The following is a 21124-nucleotide window of genomic DNA, read 5'->3' as shown; positions in this document are numbered from 1 at the left end:
TTTTTCAAGAAAATGAAGTATTTCTCACAGAAAAGTATTGCAGTAACACATGTTTTGCTATACACCTGTTTATTCCCTTTGTGTGTATTGGAAGAAAACCCAAAAAGTGAGAGGGAAAAAAAAAAGCTAATTGGACAGAATGTCACACCAAACTCAAAAAATGGGCTGGACAAAATTATTGGCACTCTTAACTTAATATTTGGTTGCACACCCTTTGGAAAAAATAACTGAAATCAGTCGCTTCCTATAACCATCAATAAGCTTCTGACACCTCTCACCCGGAATTTTGGACCACTCTTCCTTAGCAAACTGCTCCAGGTCTCTCTTATTGGAAAGGCGCCTTTTCCCCAACAGCAATTTTAGGATCTCTCCACAGGTGTTCAATGGGATTTAGATCTAGACTCATTGCTGGCCACATCAGAACTTTCCAGCGCATTGTTGCCATCCATTTCTGGGTGCTTTTTGATGCATGTTTGGAGTAATTGTCCTGCTGGAAGACCCAAGATCTCGGACACAAACCCAGCTTTCTGACACTGTGCTCTACAGTGTGACCCAAAATCCGTTGGTAATCCTCAGATTTCATGATGCCTTGCACACATTCAAGGCACCCAGTGCCAGAGGCAGCAAAACAACCCCAAAACATCAATGAACATCTACCATATTTCACTGTAGGTACTGTGTTCTTGTCTTTGTAGGCCTCATTCTATTTTCGGTAAACAGTAGAATGATGTGCTTTACCAAAGAGCTCTATCTCGGTCTCATCTGTCCACAAGACGTTTTCCCAGAAGGATTTTGGCTTACTCAAGTTCATTTTTGCAAAATGTAGGCTTGCTTTTTTATGTCTCTGTGTCAGCTGTTGGATTCTCCTGGGTCTCCAGCCATAGCGTTTCATTTCATTTAAATGTTGACGGATAGTTTGCGCTGAGCACAAACTTGGAAAGAAACGGTTCCGGATACAAATGGAGATCCTCTTTAAAACTTCCACTGTGCTGTACTGTTACGACTAAGGGTCTTGTACCCGAAACGCGTCAACTTGTCTTGTGTACCAAGTGACAGTCTGCTGTAAATGAATATTGAATAAAGAGGAAGTTTTAAAGAGGATCTCCATTTGTATCCGGAACCGTTTCTTTCCAAGTTTCTGCTGATTGCAAAGAGGGACACACCTCACAGGTTCCAGGAGTCGGGTGAATACAATTGACCAGGAAGGTGAGCTGGATAAAGTGTTTTATTATAGTTCGCGCTGACACGGATGCTCCCTGAGCCTGCAGGACAGCTTGAATATCTTTGGAACTTGTTTGGTGCTCCTTATCCACCATCCGGACTATCCTCGGTTGACACCTTTCATCAATTTTTCTCTTCCGTCCACGCCCAGGGAGATTAGCTACAGTGCCATGGGTTGCAAACCTCTTGATAATGTTGCGCACTGTGAACAAAGGCAAATCTAGATCTCTGGAGATGAACTTGTAACCTTGAGATTGTTGATATTTTTCCACAATTTTGGTTCTCAAGTCCTCAGACAGTTCTCTTCTCCCCTTTCTGTTATCCATGCTTAGTGTGGCGCACACAGACACACAACGCAAAGACTAAGTGAACTTCTCTCCATTTTATCTGCTTTCATGTGTGATTTCTATATTTCCCACACCTGTTACTTGCCTCAGGTGAGTTTACTGTAGGCACCTTAGAAATATTAAGATGGACTGGAATATATTGACTGTACAGATGTTTCACTGTATGCACGTGCTAACATTTTGGTACCTATTATATTAACTAATCTATTACAGAAGTAATAATCCCACCATCATAACAGACAGCATCGTGTTGACTGCCAGGAGAGGTAAGCTAATCATCCTTCACATGGCTAATGCTGCTTGAAGGACCTGATACACAGCGCACATTCAGTGAGGATATTTAAATATCTAGGTCAGCCCTACATGAATATTTCATGTCAGTCTTCTACTATTCCATGAATATTTCAGTCTCAAGTAAAAGGATATGACAACCTGGGATCAATAACCAGCTTCTAAATAGCATTTAAACAACATAATTATCTTCAAAAGTAAGAGACTGTATTTTCAGTTAATCAACTCTCTTCAGAGCAAAACTCCATACTGCAAACCAACAGCTTGATATGTACAGTTTTAGTTTATAATGCTGTAAGGCCTAAGTGGAAGAGGTTTAAAGGAGTTCTCCAGGACTAGAAAAAATTGTTTTTTTTTTGTTTTTTTAAATACAAACAGCACCACACCTGTCCATAGGCTGTGTGTGGTATTACAGCTCAGCTCTATTCACTTCAAATGGAGCTGTGCTACAATACCAGGCGGGACCCATGGACATCTGAGGTGCTGTTTTTGTAATAAAGCAGCCATGTTTTTCTAATCCTGGACAACCCCTTTAAGAATAATATATTAGGCAGCAAATGAAGTCTGTTCTTGTTAATGCGTTTGAAGGAGGGGGGGAAAACAGCAAGTAAAAAGGATGTAAATGACTTTCACAAGGGCCAAACTGTGATGAATAGACAGGTGGAAAATGAATGGGTCAACACATCTCCAAAATGGCCAGAACTTTTGAGATGTTCCCGGTGTGCAGTGGTTATTTATTGCCTACCGAAAATTATCCAAGGAAGGACAACTGGTGAACCAACAACAAGGTCATTGAAGGTCAAGACTCACTGGTACCCAACCCATGGTACTGTACCAATGGACATGCGAGCATCACAACTAGACAATGGAACTTGGGTCCTGGCTGTCATGTGGATGTTACTAAGACAAATATCTGCTACCTATACATTGCACAGGCCAAGTACACTCCTTCATGTTAACAGTATTCCCTAAAAGCAGCGACTGCTTTCACCAGGATTATGTGCCCTACCACACTGCAAAAATTGTACAGGAATGGCTTGAGGAACACAGAGTTCAAGGTGTTGACTTGGCCGCCAATTTTCCCAATGGAGGCTATCTCACACTCTACAGGACTTGAAGAATCAGCTGCTAACAGATACTACAATACACCTTAAGAGGTCATTAGTTCATGTTCCTATGGGTTTAGAGCTGTTTTGGCATTGTGAGGGGGGGGGCTACACAATATTATGCAGGTTCATCAGAATTAATAAGTCAGGACTGGACTTGTATTTTTTTTTCTTGAAGATGTTTCGCTAGTCATCTGACCGACTTTCTAAATTAAAATGGAATTAAGAAAGCCAGTCGGATGACTAATGAAATGACTTCAAGAAAAAAAATACAAGTCCAGCTGCTGTGACTTATAACTACTGCTATACCATGACCATGACAAATTAGAGCCTTCACAGACAGATTAGGCAGGTAGTTTTAAATGGTTAATCGGTGTGCCTGACAATAACGCTCCCTATTTGGGGCATCATTGACTTTTTTTCCTAGCCAACAAGCATAAATGTTGGCTGAAATATTAGCAGTGCCTTCTCAACAGGAAACAAATCCAACAATGGTCCATGAATGGAGCACAAACACAACTCTACTGATGACAGCCTGCAGTCAATTTTGCAGATACTGTATGTTCAAGAATCCTGGAGAAAGAACATGATCCGACAGCTCAGTCTGCTCAGCCGTTTTTGTGAACCTAGCCACCTCTAGAAATCTGGATGCAGTGACCAGAAGGATGGGGTTGGGAGACCCCCCTTTATATAGACAGTTCTGGGTGCTATAGGTGGATCCCAAATCTATCAGATATTTATGGCATATCCTGGCTATCTATACAGCACAAGGTTCAATTCCGGACCTGCCAGCTGGCGCACCCAGGCTGGTTGCCAGGTTTTAAAGGTAACAGCTGAACTCACTAGGCTACATTGTTGTCGTAACTTCCATAGAAGTGATGATAACCGAGTAAATCGTGTAGCACAGAAAGTTACGCAGTTTCTGTTTCTCACAACTTAAGAAAAACTGTATATTTCACCGAGCCATTTTAGACTGCTAAGGCAGTTGTTGCATTTTTGTGTTACTTTTTTTAATGTTTTTTTGCGTACAATAGAGGTATTTCAATGGTTCCCACAGCATCTCTGGTATCATTTGTTATGTAGTCAAGAGAGATCTGAGGCAGTGCACTAATGACAGGCGGATGTAAGGTAGGAAAACCAATCCAAAATAGTGTGTCACCTGAGGAATCTTTACAACTCTGCATTTTTAGCTAGAAAGACTACAGGCAACTGCTCCGGTCACTTTCTAAGTAACATATCAATTAAGCAGAATATGCTCGGACCAGTGCATAGCAAAATCCAAGAATGCACTGGATGACAACTGCAAATCTACTTCGCATTGTATCGGGCTGTCGTCAATGATCCCCCGAACAACCTGCTGTTCCATGTGAGAGAATGTAGGGCTATTGTCCACAAATCATCACTGCCTTCCTGTAATTGGCTGCAGTTGGGCACGGCCTGCGACATGCATGCTGCTGTAGAAACATAGCCTTATTCTGTGCTTTAAATCGAGAAGGAGATGACATCCACAATCAGGATGGTGTAGAAGCTTAAAGAGTCACTAAAAGAAAGAGGCTATGGTGGGACGAAAAAGCTCTCCCACTTCATCTCAGCTTTTTTGGCTAGCCACATAGATAAATAAAGATAATGGCAGCTACCCTGAAAAAGTCACACGTAGGCATCAGTAGACAAAGCAGCAGAAGACATTTCCACCACCACTTCATTCTAGTCATCAATGAGGGTTAAAAGGGAACCGGTCATATTCAACATGATGTTTGAGCTGCAGGCAGCATGTTAGAGCAGGAGGAGCTGAGCAGATTGATGTATATTTGTATTTCATTCATTTCAATTTCTGCTCATTCTGGGCTTTGAAGTCCAGGAGACGATCCTATCAGTGATGACAGCCTTCCCTCTATGACTGTGTATACAGAGATAGCTGATAGCACTGCCTCGTTGACTTCAAAGCCCAGAATGAGCAGAAATTGAAATTAATGAAATACAATTACTGAATCTTTTCCCATAAAACTATCAATCAATCTGCTCTGCTCCTCCTGCTCTATAACATGTTGCCTGCAGCTTACATTACATTTTCATGGTGACAGGTTCCCGTTAAAACAACGTGACCCCAACTGAACAGACATTACAGGCTAATGCCACTAATATCTGATCAGACCCCTTAAAATGTGGCCCCCTTATGTGTGTGGTTAACACATGCATCTGCTGGGGATTTAAACCACAGTAACCCATCAAATCACAGAGCTCAGACCTAACTGTTCATTAAGGGGTCTCTATGAGGATTACTCTAGTTCAGTGATGCCCAACCTACGGCCCGCGGGCCACATCCGGCCCGTGAAGCGGTGTCATGCGGCCCGTGCTTGCACACAGTTGCCGTACTATTATTAGTTTTGCGGCGCAAGTGCTTTTAATGGTTTCATGGCCAGTCAGGTCGGACCTGGGCGGCGGCGAAGCACTGCCCAGTTAGTTACGTAACCTAACCACCACCACCCCCGGACCCGCCCCCGCCCATCCGGCGCTGCGCTATTTTTGCCGTGATGATCCAGACCTGGGACCTCAGAGTCAGGTCTCGCGGGATCACGCAGGTTGACGGGATGACGCTGGCACACGGCGCACACGCTGGAAGACAGCGGGAGCGGAGCAGAGTAGGTAAGTATCTTTTTTTTTTTTATATGTGTAAATGTGCACACATCGCCGGCTGGCAGTGCGGCACAGTGGCACGCCGGCAGCAAATACTTCATAGGGGTCCGGCCCCGGGGGGGGCAGAAATCATGAAATTTATAGGGGCAACAAAAAAAAGGAAATACACTGCTCAAAAAAAATAAAGGGAACACTTAAACAACACAATGTAACTCCAAGTCAATCACACTTCTGTGAAATCAAGCTGTCCATTTAGGAAGCAACACTGAGTGACAATCAATTTCACATGCTGTTATGCAAATGGGATAGACAACAGGTGGAAATTATAGACAATTAGCAAGACACCCCCAATAAAGAAGTGGTTCTGCAGGTGGTGCCACAGACCACTTCTCAGTTCCTATGCTTCCTGGCTGATGTTTTGGTCACTTTTGAATGCTGGCGGTGCTTTCACTCTAGTGGTAGCATGAGACGGAGTCTACAACCCACACAAGTGGCTCAGGTAGTGCAGCTTATCCAGGATGGCACATCAATGCGAGCTGTGGCAAGAAGGTTTGCTGTGTCTGTCAGCGTAGTGTCCAGAGCATGGAGGCGCTACCAGGAGAAAGGCCAGTACATCAGGAGACGTGGAGGAGGCCGTAGGAGGGCAACAACCCAGCAGCAGGACCGCTACCTCTGCCTTTGTGCAAGGAGGAACAGGAGGAACACTGCCAGAGCCCTGCAAAATGACCTCCAGCAGGCCACAAATGTGCATGTGTCTGCTCAACCGGACAGAAACAGACTCCATGAGGGTGATATGAGGGCCCGACGTCCACAGGTGGGGGTTGTGCTTACAGCCCAACACCGTGCAGGACGTTTTGCATTTGCCAGAGAACACCAAGATTGGCAAATTCGCCACTGTTGCCCTGTGCTCTTCACAGATGAAAGCAGGTTCACACTGAGCACATGTGACAGACGTGACAGAGTCTGGAGACGCCGTGGAGAACGTTCTACTGCCTGCAACATCCTCCAACATGACCGGTTTGGCATTGGGTCAGTAATGGTGTGGGGTGGCATTTCTTTGGAGGGCCGCACAGCCCTCCATGTGCTCGCCAGAGGTAGCCTCACTGCCATTAGGTACCGAGGTGAGATCCTCAGACCCCTTGTGAGACCATATGCTGGTGCGGTTGGCCCTGGGTTCCTCCTAATGCAAGACAATGCTAGACCTCATGTGGCTGGAGTGTCTCAGCAGTTCCTGCAAGACGAAGGCATTGATGCTATGGACTGGCCCGCCCGTTCCCCAGACCTGAATCCAATTGAGCACATCTGGGACATGATGTCTCGCTCTATCCACCAACGTCACGTTGCACCACAGACTGTCCAGGAGTTGGCAGATGCTTTAGTCCAGGTCTGGGAGGAGATCCCTCAGGAGACCGGCCGCCATCTCATCAGGAGCATGCACAGGCGTTGTAGGGAGGTCATACAGGCACGTGGAGGCCACACACACACACTACTGAGCCTCATTTTGACTTGTTTTAAGGACATGACATCAAAGTTGGATCAGCCTGTAGTGTGTTTTTCCACTTTAATTTTGAGTGTGACTTCAAATCCAGAGCTCCATGGGTTGAAAAATTTGATTTCCATTTTTTTTATTTTTGTGTGATTTTGTTGTCAGCACATTCAACTATGTAAAGAACAAAGTATTTCAGAAGAATATTTAATTAACTCAGATCTAGGATGTGTTATTTTTATGTTCCCTTTATTTTTTTGAGCAGTGTATATACAGACGGGGCAAAAAATGAAATATATACAGTGGGGGCAAAAAAATGAATATGTACACAGGGGACAAATATAAAGAGAGGGCAAAAATGGGAATATATACAGAGGGGGCAAAATGGATATACAGTTGCAAGAAAAAGTATGTGAACCCTTTGGAATGATATGGATTTCTGCACAAATGGGTCATAAAATGTGATCTGATCTTCATCTAAGTCACAACAATAGACAATCACAGTCTGCTTAAACTAATAACACACAAAGAATTAAATGTTACCATGTTTTTATTGAACACACCCTGTAAACATTCACAGTGCAGGTGGAAAAAGTATGTGAACCCTTGGATTTAATAACTGGTTGAACCTCCTTTGGCAGCAATAACTTCAACCAAACGTTTCCTGTAGTTGCAGATCAGACGTGCACAACGGTCAGGAGTAATTCTTGACCATTCCTCTTTACAGAACTGTTTCAGTTCAGCAATATTCTTGGGAGGTCTGGTGTGAATCACTTTCTTCAGGTCATGCCACAGCATCTCAATCGGGTTGAGGTCAGGACTCTGACTGGGCCACTCCAGAAGGCGTATTTTCTTCTGTTTAAGCCATTCTGTTGTTGATTTACTTCTATGCTTTGGGTCATTGTCCTGTTGAAACACCCATCTTCTGTTGGGCCTCAGCTGGTGGACAGAAATGTCTTGATAAACTTGGGAATTCATTTTTCCTTCGATGATAGCAATCCGTCCAGGCCCTGACGCAGCAAAGCAGCCCCAAACCATGATGCCCCCACCACCATACTTCCTAGTTGGGATGAAGTTTTGATGTTGGTGTGCTGTGCCTCTTTTTCTCCACACATAGTGTTGTGTGTTTCTTCCAAACAACTCAACTTTGGTTTCATCTGTCCACAGAATATTTTGCTAGTACTGCTGTGGAACATCCAGGTGCTCTTGTGCAAACTGTAAACGTGCAGCAATTTTTTTTGGACAGCAGTGGCTTCCTCTGTGGTATCCTCCCATGAAATCCATTCTTGTTTTGTGTTTTACGTATCGTAGATTCGCTAACAGGGATGTTAGCATATACCAGAGACTTTTGTAAGTCTTTAGCTGACACTCTAGGATTCTTCTTCACCTCACTGAGCAGTCTGCGCTGTGCTCTTGCAGTCATCTTTACAGGACGGCCACTCCTAAGGAGAGTAGCAGCAGTGCTGAACTTTCTCCATTTATAGACAATTTGTCTTAACGTGGACTGATGAACAGCAAGGCTTTTGTAGATACTTTTATAACCCTTTCTAGCTTTATGCAAGTCAGCAATTCTTAATCGTAGGTCTTCTGAGAGCTCTTTTGGGCGAGGCATCATTCACATCAGGCAATGCTTCTTGTGAAAAGCAAACTCAGAACTGGTGTGTGTTTTTTATAGGGCAGGGCAGCTGTAACCAACACCTCCATTCTCATCTCATTGATTGGACTCCAGTTGGTTGACACCTCAGTCCAATTAGCTCTTGGAGATGTCATTAGTCTAGGGGTTCACATACTTTTTAAACCTGCACTGTGAATGTTTACAGGGTGTGTTCAATAAAAACATGGCAACATTTAATTTTTTGTGTGTTATTAGTTTAAGCAGACTATGATTGTCTATTGTTGTGACTTAGATGAAGATCAGATCACATTTTATGACCAATTTGTGCAGAAATCCATATCATTCCAAAAGGGTTCACATACTTTTTCTTGCAACTGTATACAGTCCTGATCAAAAGTTTAAGACCACTTGAAAAATGGCAAAAAATCATATTTAGCATGGCTGGATCTTAACAAGGTTCCATGTAGAGCTTCAACATGAAACAAGAAGAAATGGGAGTGAGACAAAACATTTTTTGAGCATTCAATTTAATGAAAAACGAATAAACTGAAACAGGCTGTTTTTCAGCTGATCAAAAGTTTAGGACCAAATGCCTTTAAAAGGCCAAATCTGTGCAAAGATGTGGATTCATTGTCATTTTCTGTCAGGTAGTCACACGTTGTGAACGCAAAGGCAAAAAAACTCTCCCTTCTTGAATGTGGTTGGGTTGTTGAACTGCATAAGCAGGGTCTCTCACAGTGCGCCATCGCTGCTGAGGTGGGACGCAGTAAGACCGTAATTTGGAATTTCTTAAATGATCCTGAGGGTTATGGAACAAAAAAGTCAAGTGGAAGACCCAAAACAATTTCATCAGCACTGAGCAGGAGGATCCAATTGGCTGTCCGTCAAGACACTGGGCGATCCTCGACCCAAATTAAGGCCCTTACTGGTGCTGACTGCAGCCCCATAACCATCAGACGGCATCTGAGACTGAAGGGCTTCAAAAACAAAAAACGTCTTCAAAGACCTAGTCTCCATGAACGCCACAGAACTGCTCGTTTGGACTTTGCAAGAGAGCACCAAAAATGGGACATTTAAAAAAGGTGGAAGAAAGTTTTATTCTCTGATGAGAATTTTTTTTACCTTGATGGTCCTGATGGTTTCCAACATTACTGGCATGACAAGCAGATCCCACCTGAGATGTTTTCTACGCGCCACAGTGGAGGGGGCGCCATAATGGTCTGGGGCGTTTTTTTTTTTCAGTGGAACAATGGAGCTTCAGGAAGTGCAGGGGCGTCAAACGGCCGCTGGCTATGTCCAGATGTTGCAGAGAGCATTCCTCATGACTGAGGGCCCTCGTCTGTGTGGTAACGACAGTTTTTTTTTTTCAACAGGACAACGCTACAGTACACAACGTCCGCAGGACAAGGGACTTCTTCCAGGAGAATAACATCACTCTTTTGGCCCATCCTGCGTGTTCCCCTGATCTAAATCCAATTAAGAACCTTTGGGGATGGATGGCAAGGGAAGTTTACAAAAATGGACAACGGTTCCAGACAGTAGATGGCCTTCGTGCGGCAGTAGGACTATCAGCTGTGTATCCACCTGACTTCTCCTCAACGCAACTGATGGTCCCAACCCCATTTATAAGGCAAGAAATCCCACTTAGTAAACCTGACAGGACACACCTGTGAAGTGAAAACCATTTCAGGGGGCTACCTCTTGAAGCTCATCAAGAGTGTGCAAAGCAGTAATCAAAGCAAAAGGTGGCTACTTTGAAGAACCTAGAATATGACATATTTTTAGTTGTTTCACACTTGTTTGTTATGTATATAATTCCACATGTGTTAATTCATAGTTTTGATGCCTTCATAGTCATGAAAATAAAGAAAACTCTTTGAATGAGAAGGTGTCCAAACTTTTGGTCTGTACTGTATATGCACAGAGGGGGCAATAAATGAACCCAAATTAACCCACCAAGAAATGAACCCACCCACCATGCCCGTACAGACCCCCTCTGGACTCTCAGCAAGCCATCAGAGCACGTTGAAGGAGAAGGTAAGGATGAGTCAGATGGGAGCAGGAGGTCTATGAAGGATGTGACTGGCGAGGTGTGGTAGTGGTGGAAGTGATTGGACCTGAGCCTATTTATTAATATGTGATCACTGGGTCTGGTGCCCATGTGAGCCGCCTGGGTTGCTCCTCAGAACGCGCTTAGCAATATTAATGAGGGAGAGAGGACTCATAATATTGCACCGCAAGGCATTTCTAGAGAGAGTTTCCTGCATTCCACTCCTTAGTCTTTCTATGGCCAGAGATGTGCCCCCTTCACAGTAAAAATGCCCAGAGATGTGCCCCCTTCACAGTAAAAAATGCCCAGAGATGTGCCCCCTTCACAGTAAAAAATGCCCAGAGATGTGCCCCCTTCACAGTAAAAAAATGCCCAGAGATGTGCCCCCTTCACAGTAAAAAAATGCCCAGATGTGCCCCCTTCACAGTAAAAAAATGCCCAGATGTGCCCCCTTCACAGTAAAAAAATGCCCAGATGTGCCCCCTTCACAGTAAAAAAATGCCCAGATGTGCCCCCTTCACAGTAAAAAATGCCCAGATGTGCCCCCTTCACAGTAAAAAATGCCCAGATGTGCCCCCTTCACCGTAAAAAATGCCCAGATGTGCCCCCTTCACCGTAAAAAATGCCCAGATGTGCCCCCTTCACCGTAAAAAATGCCCAGATGTGCCCCCTTCACCGTAAAAAATGCCCAGATGTGCCCCCTTCACAGTAGTAATGCTCACATGTGCCCCCTTCACAGTAGTAATGCTCACATGTGCCCCCTTCACATAAAAAATGCCCAGATATTTTACTCTTCACAGTAGTAATGCTCATACGTGCCCCCTCACAGTGTTTGCATTTCTTTCCGTCAAAGCTACCTGGTTCTGGCCCGCGAAATTTATACTATGTCAAGTGCGGCCCTCAGATGAAAAATGGTTGGGCACCACTGCTCTAGTTCAATAACCCTTAAGCATCATGCACAGGACCACAAAAAATATGGATGATGTCAGTGTGCATTCCGTATTTTGCGGAACGGAACAGCTGGCCCCTAATAGAACAGTACTACCCTTGTCCGTAATGTGACATAGGACATGTTCTAGTCATTTGTGGAACGAAAATAGGGACATAAGGAAACGAAATGCACGCGGAGTAACGTCCGTTTTTTTTTTTTCCGGCCCCATTGAAATGAATGGTTCCGCATATGGCCCACAAAAACAAACGGAACGGACACGGAAAGAAAATACGTTCGTGTGCATGAGCCCTTACAGTAACCAGCTTTTCACCACCTGTGATGTAAAATTATTTATTGTACTACTTACCTGTATGAGATCTAAAATTCCAAGTTCACTCTCCGAGGAATCCACACAGAAGACGAAGTACAGTGTTGCATAGTGTCGATATATGAGCTTGTTGTCAGATCCTCCTATTAACCTGCAAACACAATTCACATCAGTCAGACAAGGAGCGTATGCCTGCTATTACCAGTAATCACTACTTTATTTCTCTTCATGTTATTTAAAAAATTAAAAAATGTTTAGCTGTAATGGATTTCTGTGAAAAGTCATGAGATTTACTGCATCCAACTTTAGAATATTCTAATCCCCTAGTTCCCACAGGTTTATTTTTTTTAAGAATATTATGGTCGTTTTAGTCATAATTGTATGGCCCTAGCTCCAGCTCTGTGTCTCACGAAGACATTTGGACCTCAATGCCCTACTAATAATCGTCTGTGTTGAACGATTTTTAATACAGCCATCTGGATTATGTCTAAATCTGAGCAAACAAAGCCAAACTAAGGCTACTTTCACACTTGGGTTGTTGCTTTCCATCCGAAGATCTCAATACCAGAAAAAAACAAACAAAAACTTTTCTGTTTAGTCCTCATCCGTTCTAAATGGAATGAGATCCGTTCAGGATGTCTTCCGATCTGGCAGCATTCTATTTTGTGTCAGATCATAAAAATGAGAAAAAAAAATAAAATTATCTTGCACTGAAAATGTAAGTCAATGGTGATGGATTCGTTTTTTTAAAGGGTTTCTACCACTTCGTTTTCACATAATTAGCTTTCAGATACTAGCGATCCGCTAGTGTCTGCTCTACCAAACAATCCTAATCTAATAGCTTTTTGTGCAGCCGTTTCGCTAAAAAACGAACTTATATTGATATGCTAATGAGCCTCTAGGTGCTATGGGGGCGTCATTAGCACCTAGAGGCTCGGTCTACCTTCACAAAATGCTGCCGCCCAGCCCGCCCATCTCCTCTGGAATGCGATCCTCCCTGTGATCCAGCGGACAAATTCTTGCGCATGCGCGTCTGTATTCGGCGCATGCGCAGTGAATGTCTGACCGCTTTCTGCACAGACATCTCCACTGCGCCTGCGCCGATGACGTCATAGTGCTCCGAGGAACAGGCGCAGTGGAGAGGTCTGTGCAGAAAGCGGTCAGACATTCACTGCGCATGCGCCGAATACAGACGCACATGCGCGAGAATTCGTCCGCTGGCTCACAGGGAGGATCGCATTCCGGAGGAGATGGGCGGGCAGGAGGGACGCGCTGGGCGGCTGCATTTTGTGAAGGTAGACAGAGCCTCTAGGTGCTAATGACGCCCCCATAGCACCTAGAGGCTCATTAGCATATCAATATAAATTCGTTTTTTAGCGAAACGGCTGCACAAAAAGCTATTAGATTAGGATGGTTTGGTAGAGCAGACACTAGCGGATCGCTAGTGTCTGAAAGCTAATTATGTGAAAACGAAGTGGTAGAAACCCTTTAAGGAACCTAAAAAACCAGATCCGTCACCCATTGACTTTCAATGTATTTACTGACGGATCCGTTTTGATTTTTCACAGAACCGCTTCCTAACAGAACGGATTTAATTCCAGTATTGTGATCCTTTGCTGGATCTCAATACCGGAATTAACCACGCAAGTGTGAAAGTAGCCTTAGGCCTCATGCACACGACCGTTGTGTGCACCCGTGGCCGTTGTTCCGTTTTCCGTGATTTTCTGCGGACCCATTGACTTTCAATGGGTCCGTTGAAAACTCGGAAAATGCACCGTTTGTCATCCGCCTCAGTGATCTGTGTATCCTGTCCGTCAAAAAAATATGACCTGTCCTATTTTTTTGACGGACAACGGTTCACGGACCCATTCAAGTCAATGGGTCCGTGAAAAAACACGGATGCACACAAGATTGGCATCCGTGTCCGTGATCCGTAGGCTACTTTCATACAGACGGATCCGAAGCTTGAAAACTCAAATCCGACAGTATATTCTAACACAGAGGCGTTCCCATAGTGATGGGGACGCTTCTAGTTAGAATATACTACGAACTGTGTACATGACCGCACACTGGCCACCAATGATATTAATACAATAGAGGGGGGGCCGGCGCACACTGGCCACCAATGATAATACAATAGAGGGAAGGAGAGGGGGGCGCACACTGGCCTCCAATGATATTCAAACTGGGGAGGGAGGGGGGTCTGCCCCCTGCTGCCTGGCAGCCCCTGATCTCTTACAGGGGGCTATGATACGCACAATTAACCCCTTCAGGTCCAGCACCTGAGGGGTTAATTGTGCGGATCACAGCCCCCTGTAAGAGATCGGGTTCTGCCAGGCAGCAGGGGGCAGTCATGTGCACAGTTCGTAGTATATTCTAACTTGAAGCGTCCCCATCACTATGGGAACGCCTCTGTGTTAGAATATACTGTCGGATTTGAGTTTCACGATCTAACTCAAATCCGATGGTATATTCTAACAGAGGCGTTCCCATGGTGAAAATGGGAGAAAACTCAGATCCTATGGTATATTAACTCCTGACTTTACATTCAAAGTCAATGGGGGACGGATCCGTTTGCAATTGCACCATATTGTGTCAACGTCAAACGGATCCGTCCCCATTGACTTGCATTGTAAATCAGGACGGATCCGTTTGGCTCCGCAAGGCCAGGCGGACACCAAAACGACTTTTTCCTTCATGTCCGTGGATCCTCCAAAAATCAAGGAAGACCCACGGAAGAAAAAACGGACACGGATCACGGACCTACGGACCCCGTTTTTGTGGACCGCAAAAAAAACCGGTCGTGTGCATGAGGCCTAAGACGCACCCCATTTATATATATTAGTTCTACTTATTAAATCTTCCTTAGTGGTTTAATGGAGGAGTCAAGCTCAGTAACTATGGGGTCTAGCGTGGTGGGGGTTAATAGTTTTGGTCAGCTTCTGTTAACCTAAATGTGTACTCTGCTGACTATTGTAACAAACAGCAATGACACATGTAGTCCAGGGATCGACAAATCCCAGGCGCCAGGTCGCCATGGCGACTAGGAATTTCGTCCTGGCGCCTGGGTATTTGCCACTGCTTGAAAATAGGCCCAGCACACCAGCAGCCGGGCGCAGCCACTGGAGGGTTAGGACCGCGAGCAAAATGAAACCTTTTTTTTTTTAAATCACTTGCGCCCAGGCTCGGACTGCCACCCTGCCCAGACCCCTCAGCTTTCGGCTCCATCGTGGTTTGGCCACTCTCTCTCACCGTCTATCGGTCGCAGCGTGCTGATGTCGCCGTGCGTCATCTCCAGGGCAGTTAAAAATGGCGAAGCCTTTACCAGAGCCCGGCCGATACTTATGCGATAACTGTCCGGCAGACATCAGAGTCAGTGTCCCGGTGAGAGAGGCACGGCGGGAGAAGAGGAGTTCGTGCAGGGGAGGCAGAGCGGGAGCACAGGTAGCGGCGCTGCACTCGCTGACAAGTGGAGGAAAGACAATCAGCCCATCATCATTCCTCCTGCTGTATACAGCAGGGGACATGATCGGGCAGCGCAACATCCCAGGGCACCAAGTGCTGCCAGGTCCCTGCACGGCCGTCTCTGCGGCGGTAAATGATGTGCTCTGCACTTATCCGGTAGGCTCAAAGTTTGTAATGTCTGCCTGCTGCAGCCAAGTTGGCCTCGAGCACGGCCATGAACCCAGCGGGGAGCTGCATACCTGCTGCCGTCATTAGGGCGGAGCTCCTGCTAGCCACAACTGGTGGCCATTCCTGCACCGTGCTCCATCCCTGCAGTTACCATTCGGCCATTTCTTAGTTCTTTCCCCTTCTAGGAAAGATGGGTGACAGCCTGTATACCACACAAAAAGCCGGGTGGCAGCTCCTAGGAGAGCTGTGTGGTATACAGGCTGTCTGTCACCCAGCTTTCCTGGTCTCCTGAAGAGAATATATCTCAGTATAGGAACATTTAGATACATTATCATATGATGTACCCATTCAGGAGTCTTGGAAAGCCGGGTTGCAGCTCCTATGAGAACTAAGACTATTGAATGGCCAAATCATCTGATGACTTCTCTATATGTTCCCATACTGAGATATATTCTCCTCAGGAAAGGTGGGTGACAGGCTGTATACCACACAGGTCTCCTAGGAGCTGCCATAGGACTCCTGAATGGCTAAATCATCTGATAACTTCTCTATATGTTCCCGTACTGAGATATGTTCTCCTCAGGACTAGGAGACCAGGAAAGCTGGGTGACAATCCATGAGAGAGCTGGAAGGCCCCCGCAGTATTCCTGGGGTAATTCCAATGAAAAGATTACCTGTTGTGGATTTTTATCAAACTCTACATGTAGCGTGTGGATTTGCTGTGGAATTCAGCCACGATCAGTTACACATGGTGAAATCATATATTACCACGGTGCGGATTTGAAATGTGCACAGTAGGTTAATTTCCGTGTGGATTTTATTAAGTGTGAGGATTTTGGGTAAAATCTTATCCATTTTGCTGGTATTTGCTGCAATACGCTGTGGATTTCATAGCTGCAGTTCTATGAGATGAATGATGAGCCCGGACCAAACATTCTGGGGAAGGGATCTCAGTTCTGTCAGGGATTATACACACAGTGACGTCACAGCGCAGGGATTATACACACAGTGACGTCACAGCGCAGGGATTATACACACAGTGACGTCACAGTACACTGATAATAAACAATGCCCATGTTGTTTGGTTCTAGACTTCTTTATATGTTAGTTTAAGAGGTGTTATTTTTGTCGCTGAAAATAAGGCTTTATAAAGGTAAAAAATAAAAAACGGCTCCTAACTTTTTTAGCTGGCTCCTAGATTCCAAGGAAATTTGTCAAGCCCTGATGTAGTCACCTCAATAAATGTACCTATCCAAGTAAGTGTTCCTCCAGTTATTGCTCTGTTGTGTCCCACCATGCTTGTCCTTGCACCCTCTGGTGAGGAACTCAGACATGGCTGTTCCAGCAGACCAGAGGAGAATTGGCCGGACACAAACAACAGCATGCAGCGGTTTCTGTCCGACCGATTCTCCGCTTGTCTACCATAATGCGTACAGATCTCCGCCGGACCCCATTATACTTAATGAGGCTGACAGACAATCTGTCCACATCCGGCAGTGCCAGATCCAGTGAAATGCAGCAGGCTGTTCTGGAAGAACCGGAGATGTGAAAGTAGCCTTATTCTCCATGTTCATGACATTATACAAATACACACACACACACATCAGTGGACATTATAGGGGGGGGGGGGATATAAGTGGAACTACAACTCTCAGCATGTCCAGACTGGTATTATAGGGCATCAGTGGACATTACGTGCGGAGGGATATAATAGGAGAGAACTATAACTCCCAGCATTTCTAGGATATTATGGACCATCAGGCAATACAACTTACAGAGGAAGAGAAACCACTAATCTCTCCTACACACGCAGCACAGGAGCTCCTCCACCTTAGATCGTGACATCACACAGGTCCTTCACCACTTCTCCGAAGCACTGCTGAGCTCTGTCTCTTCCTGCACTGGTCACATGATGATGGCATCACTCAGGTCCTTCTCCACATGTTATCTTCTCTTCTGCACAGCTAGCTATCCACAGCCGGGCACCCTAACCCCCACAGACCCCATAGCAGCTGCTTGCTCTGCCCCCATCGGAGGTACGCCATTAGCTCTTTCATTGATCCAGCAAAGCGCTGTAAGTGCGCTGGATCATTAAGGAAGCAGTCAGGGTGGTCTGGAACTGCTGGACCACTCTGTGGATTATAAGACACAGGCACTCCTTTAACAAGATTTTCTTCTTGCTAAAAGGTACTTCTTAGGGCTCATGCACACAACAGTATTTTGCGTTCACTATACTGGCTGTTTTTTGAGTTCAGTATGCGGTACATACAAAAAAAACTGAAGTGTCTCCGTGTGCATTTCGTTTCAGCATTTCCGTACCGTGAAAAGATAGAACATGTCCTATTCTTGTCCGCAAATCACGGTGCTTGGCTCCATTCAAGTGAATTGGTCCGCAAAAAAAAAAAAAACGGAACACATACGGAAATGCATCCGTATGTCTTCCGTATCCGTTCCGTTTTAGCGGAACCATCTTTTGAAAATGGTATGCCCAGCCCAATTTTTTCCATGTAATTACTGTATATGGCATACGGAAAAACGTAAAGGAAACACAGCGGAAACAAAAAACGGAACAAAGCATCCGTAAAAAAAATGGACCGCAAAACACTGAAAATGCCATACGGTCGGGTGCTTGAGCCCTTATAGTTAGAAAAATAGGGTCCTTTAAAAGCGGAAATACTATCCTGTTGCCACTGACTTCTAAACAAAACATTAAAAACAGGATGTGTTCTAATAGGAAAAAAAAGCAGTCTCTATATGTGTGTCCCGGTGCTTCCCATTAAGGGGTTCTCCCATGAAAAGTAAATCTGGTAGCGCCCCCTGTTTATCCTTCTGGTCCATCTTCTCCTGTATTCAGTGGTGAACTAACGTGCCCAGCAGCTTCCCTTCCCCTCCCCTCAGCGAAGAAGATTAAGTTGGCCAGACACCTTTCATTCATTCATCCCTACTTCTAAATTGAAAAAGAAACTAAACAAAAAAAACACATAGCTATATCTCTACAGGCAGGGGTATTACCATATGTATCACCACGCTATATGTGAGGGGCAGAGAAGGAAGCTGTTAATAAAATTGTATGGCAATGCATCCTGGGAGATACAGGTCATTGATAAGCTCCAGCCCAACCAGAAAAAAGGAAAGAAAGTCCTTCAGATAAAAGAGCAAAAGCAGCTTTAAATGTGTGTGTAAAATGTGTTCTCGTTAGGTAACATCATTGCTTCTACTTCTGCCATTTTAAAGGTATCAGACCTGCAAGACTCTTATTTTCTTTCTCTTAATGAGGGCACTAAACTACATTTGTGGGATAACCCCTTTAAAATTTCAGCCAAAAGAACCAAGTACTAGGGATGAGGTAACTTTTCACTGAAGTCCGAGTTCAGGTCCGGTGTTCGGGTGATTTTATTATTTTCCGTTATAAAGGAAAATAATAGCATTCTTAAGACAGAATGCGAAAGAATATAGCCATTTAGGGTAAAAAAATAAAAATAATATAAAAAATAAAATAAAACAACAAAAAAACTCACCTCATCCACTTGATCGCGCTGCAGCAGTCTCTTCTATCGTCATTCAGCAGGACCTGCCACATGGGAGAGCACGGCGACGTCATCGCACACATCGCAGGTCCTGCTGAATGAAGATAGAAAAGACTGCTGCAGCGTGATCAAGTGGATGAGGCGAGTTGTGGTTTTTTGAACCCCTAAATGGCCATGTTCTTTTGCATTCTGTCTTAAGAATGCTATTATTTTCAGATATAACCATGTTATAACGGAAAATAATAAAGTGAAGTTCGGGTCCCCATTGATTTCAATGGTGTTCAGGGTCAAGTTCAGGTCCCGAACTTTGACCTGAAGTTCGGATGAACCCGAACTTCCACGGGTTCGCTCATCCCTACTCAGAACCTTTCAATGAGATGCAAAATCGTGATGTGGCCGGAGCCTTATCAAAGCCACGACTGCGTCTATACTTACAATCCTCCTTCTAAGAAGTTGCAGACGTTCTCATCTCTTTTAGACACGAGATGGAATGTTTCTCTGATAATCTGCTGTTGTATATCTTCACTCTGAAAGAAATGAAAACGCACATTAACAACGCTGTAGAAAAACTAGGTCAGAAGAAGAAACCAGGCCAAAGGAGACCAGTCACGTTAGCCCTATTTGACAAATAACCGCTGAAAAAACTAAAGAGACATTATTAATCTGAGAAGTGTTGCCCCAAAGTCACACACAATGAAGTCATACATAATGTAATAACAAGCTTTTATTCTACATGTACCTCAAATCCACACAAAGTGACACACTACTAAACGCTCAGGTGTAATTAAGATGGATGCCTTAAAGAAGCTCTGTCAGCAAGATCAACTCATATTAAACCAGGCATACTGCCTTATAGGGTTCATCATGCTGATTAAAATGAAACCTTTCTTTTTTATATAAATATGCAAATGAGCATATTGGAGCACTATGGGGTGGGGTTGTGTCCTTGAAGCACTGCTTTGTAACACCCCCTGTGCTCTGCACACCCATCCCCCTAGATTGACAGGGCACAGCTGTCTCCTAGAGCTGTGTTCTAGCATGTACATATCATATACACTACTTACTGTAGCCTTACCACATTAAGACGCATAATAAAAAGCTATATTATTATATTGAGAATAGGGTTTTTTAAAGTGTAACAAATTTTTTATTTTAAAGAAAGAAATGGACCTCCCTGCGCTCCCTTTGTTTAGATGTGTAAACGTCAGCCTAAATTGGATGACTCCGCAGCTGAAATGTCCTAGGAAGGAGCTGTTGTACTTCTTGGAGTAAGGTTATGATAACGGCCAATGTGTCACCCGTGGGTGATACTGGACATGTGCGCAGGAAATACACTCTAAACGGCTACTGTTGCTGGGTGAGAGGACTAGATGGATCGGGGACGCGACAAAGAAACTGACTCAATTAGAAGGTGTCACATGAATCCGCTAGAGCTGGGGATATAAGAATAGTACTGGTGTGGTTCCTACCTGAAAGGAGGTTCGTCCTGATGTGCGTTCTTGTTCTGGTTCGGATAGCCTTCCTTCTTAGACGGCTTGTGTGGAATCTTCTTTATTAATATTCTTTGTTGCAAATGAGCGTGTCCTCTTCGTTCACCTGCTAGCACGAGCGCTGCCCCGGCCGGAAGCAAGCGCGGTGCGAGGTGACTGGTTACTGTGGTTGTCCTGGAAACCAAAATGGTGACGTCACCGGTAGGGGTACTGTGGCCTCCGTGGGACAAAAAAAAACCTTCCTACGCGTTTCGGGGCTGTGCGGGCTCCTTCGTCAGGGATAGTTTTTTCTCTCAATGTCTCTGGAGGTTAAATAGCTAATTCGGTCTCCAAGGCAACCATGACAACGAGCAACCATAAGAGCAGGCATATAAGTTTCCAAGTCTCTATGAGGTGCTGATTTATAATACTACGGTTAAATTCATACTTCCTTAATTTCATTGACTGTCCAGAGGGAGATAGATA

At 44.7% G+C, this 21124-nt stretch overlaps 1 protein-coding gene across 1 annotated transcript in view; it reads right to left on the bottom strand.

The window, feature by feature from the left end:
• The window catches only part of AP3S1 (adaptor related protein complex 3 subunit sigma 1), a 112879-nt gene that overhangs the window by 68416 nt on the left and 23339 nt on the right, over window positions 1-21124 (bottom strand). The window contains exons 2-3 of the mRNA XM_040421654.1: window positions 19605-19696; window positions 12049-12160 (exon numbers count right to left, since the gene is read on the bottom strand). Coding sequence (XP_040277588.1) covers window positions 12049-12160; window positions 19605-19696 — 204 coding nt within the window. The remainder of the gene's footprint in view (window positions 1-12048; window positions 12161-19604; window positions 19697-21124) is intronic.

This window comes from Bufo bufo, chromosome 2, assembly GCF_905171765.1.
Source record: "Bufo bufo chromosome 2, aBufBuf1.1, whole genome shotgun sequence".
Taxonomy (NCBI): Eukaryota; Metazoa; Chordata; class Amphibia; order Anura; family Bufonidae; genus Bufo; species Bufo bufo.
The sequence above is the reverse complement of the archived record's forward strand: the minus strand, read 5'-3'. Positions and strand labels throughout refer to the sequence as shown.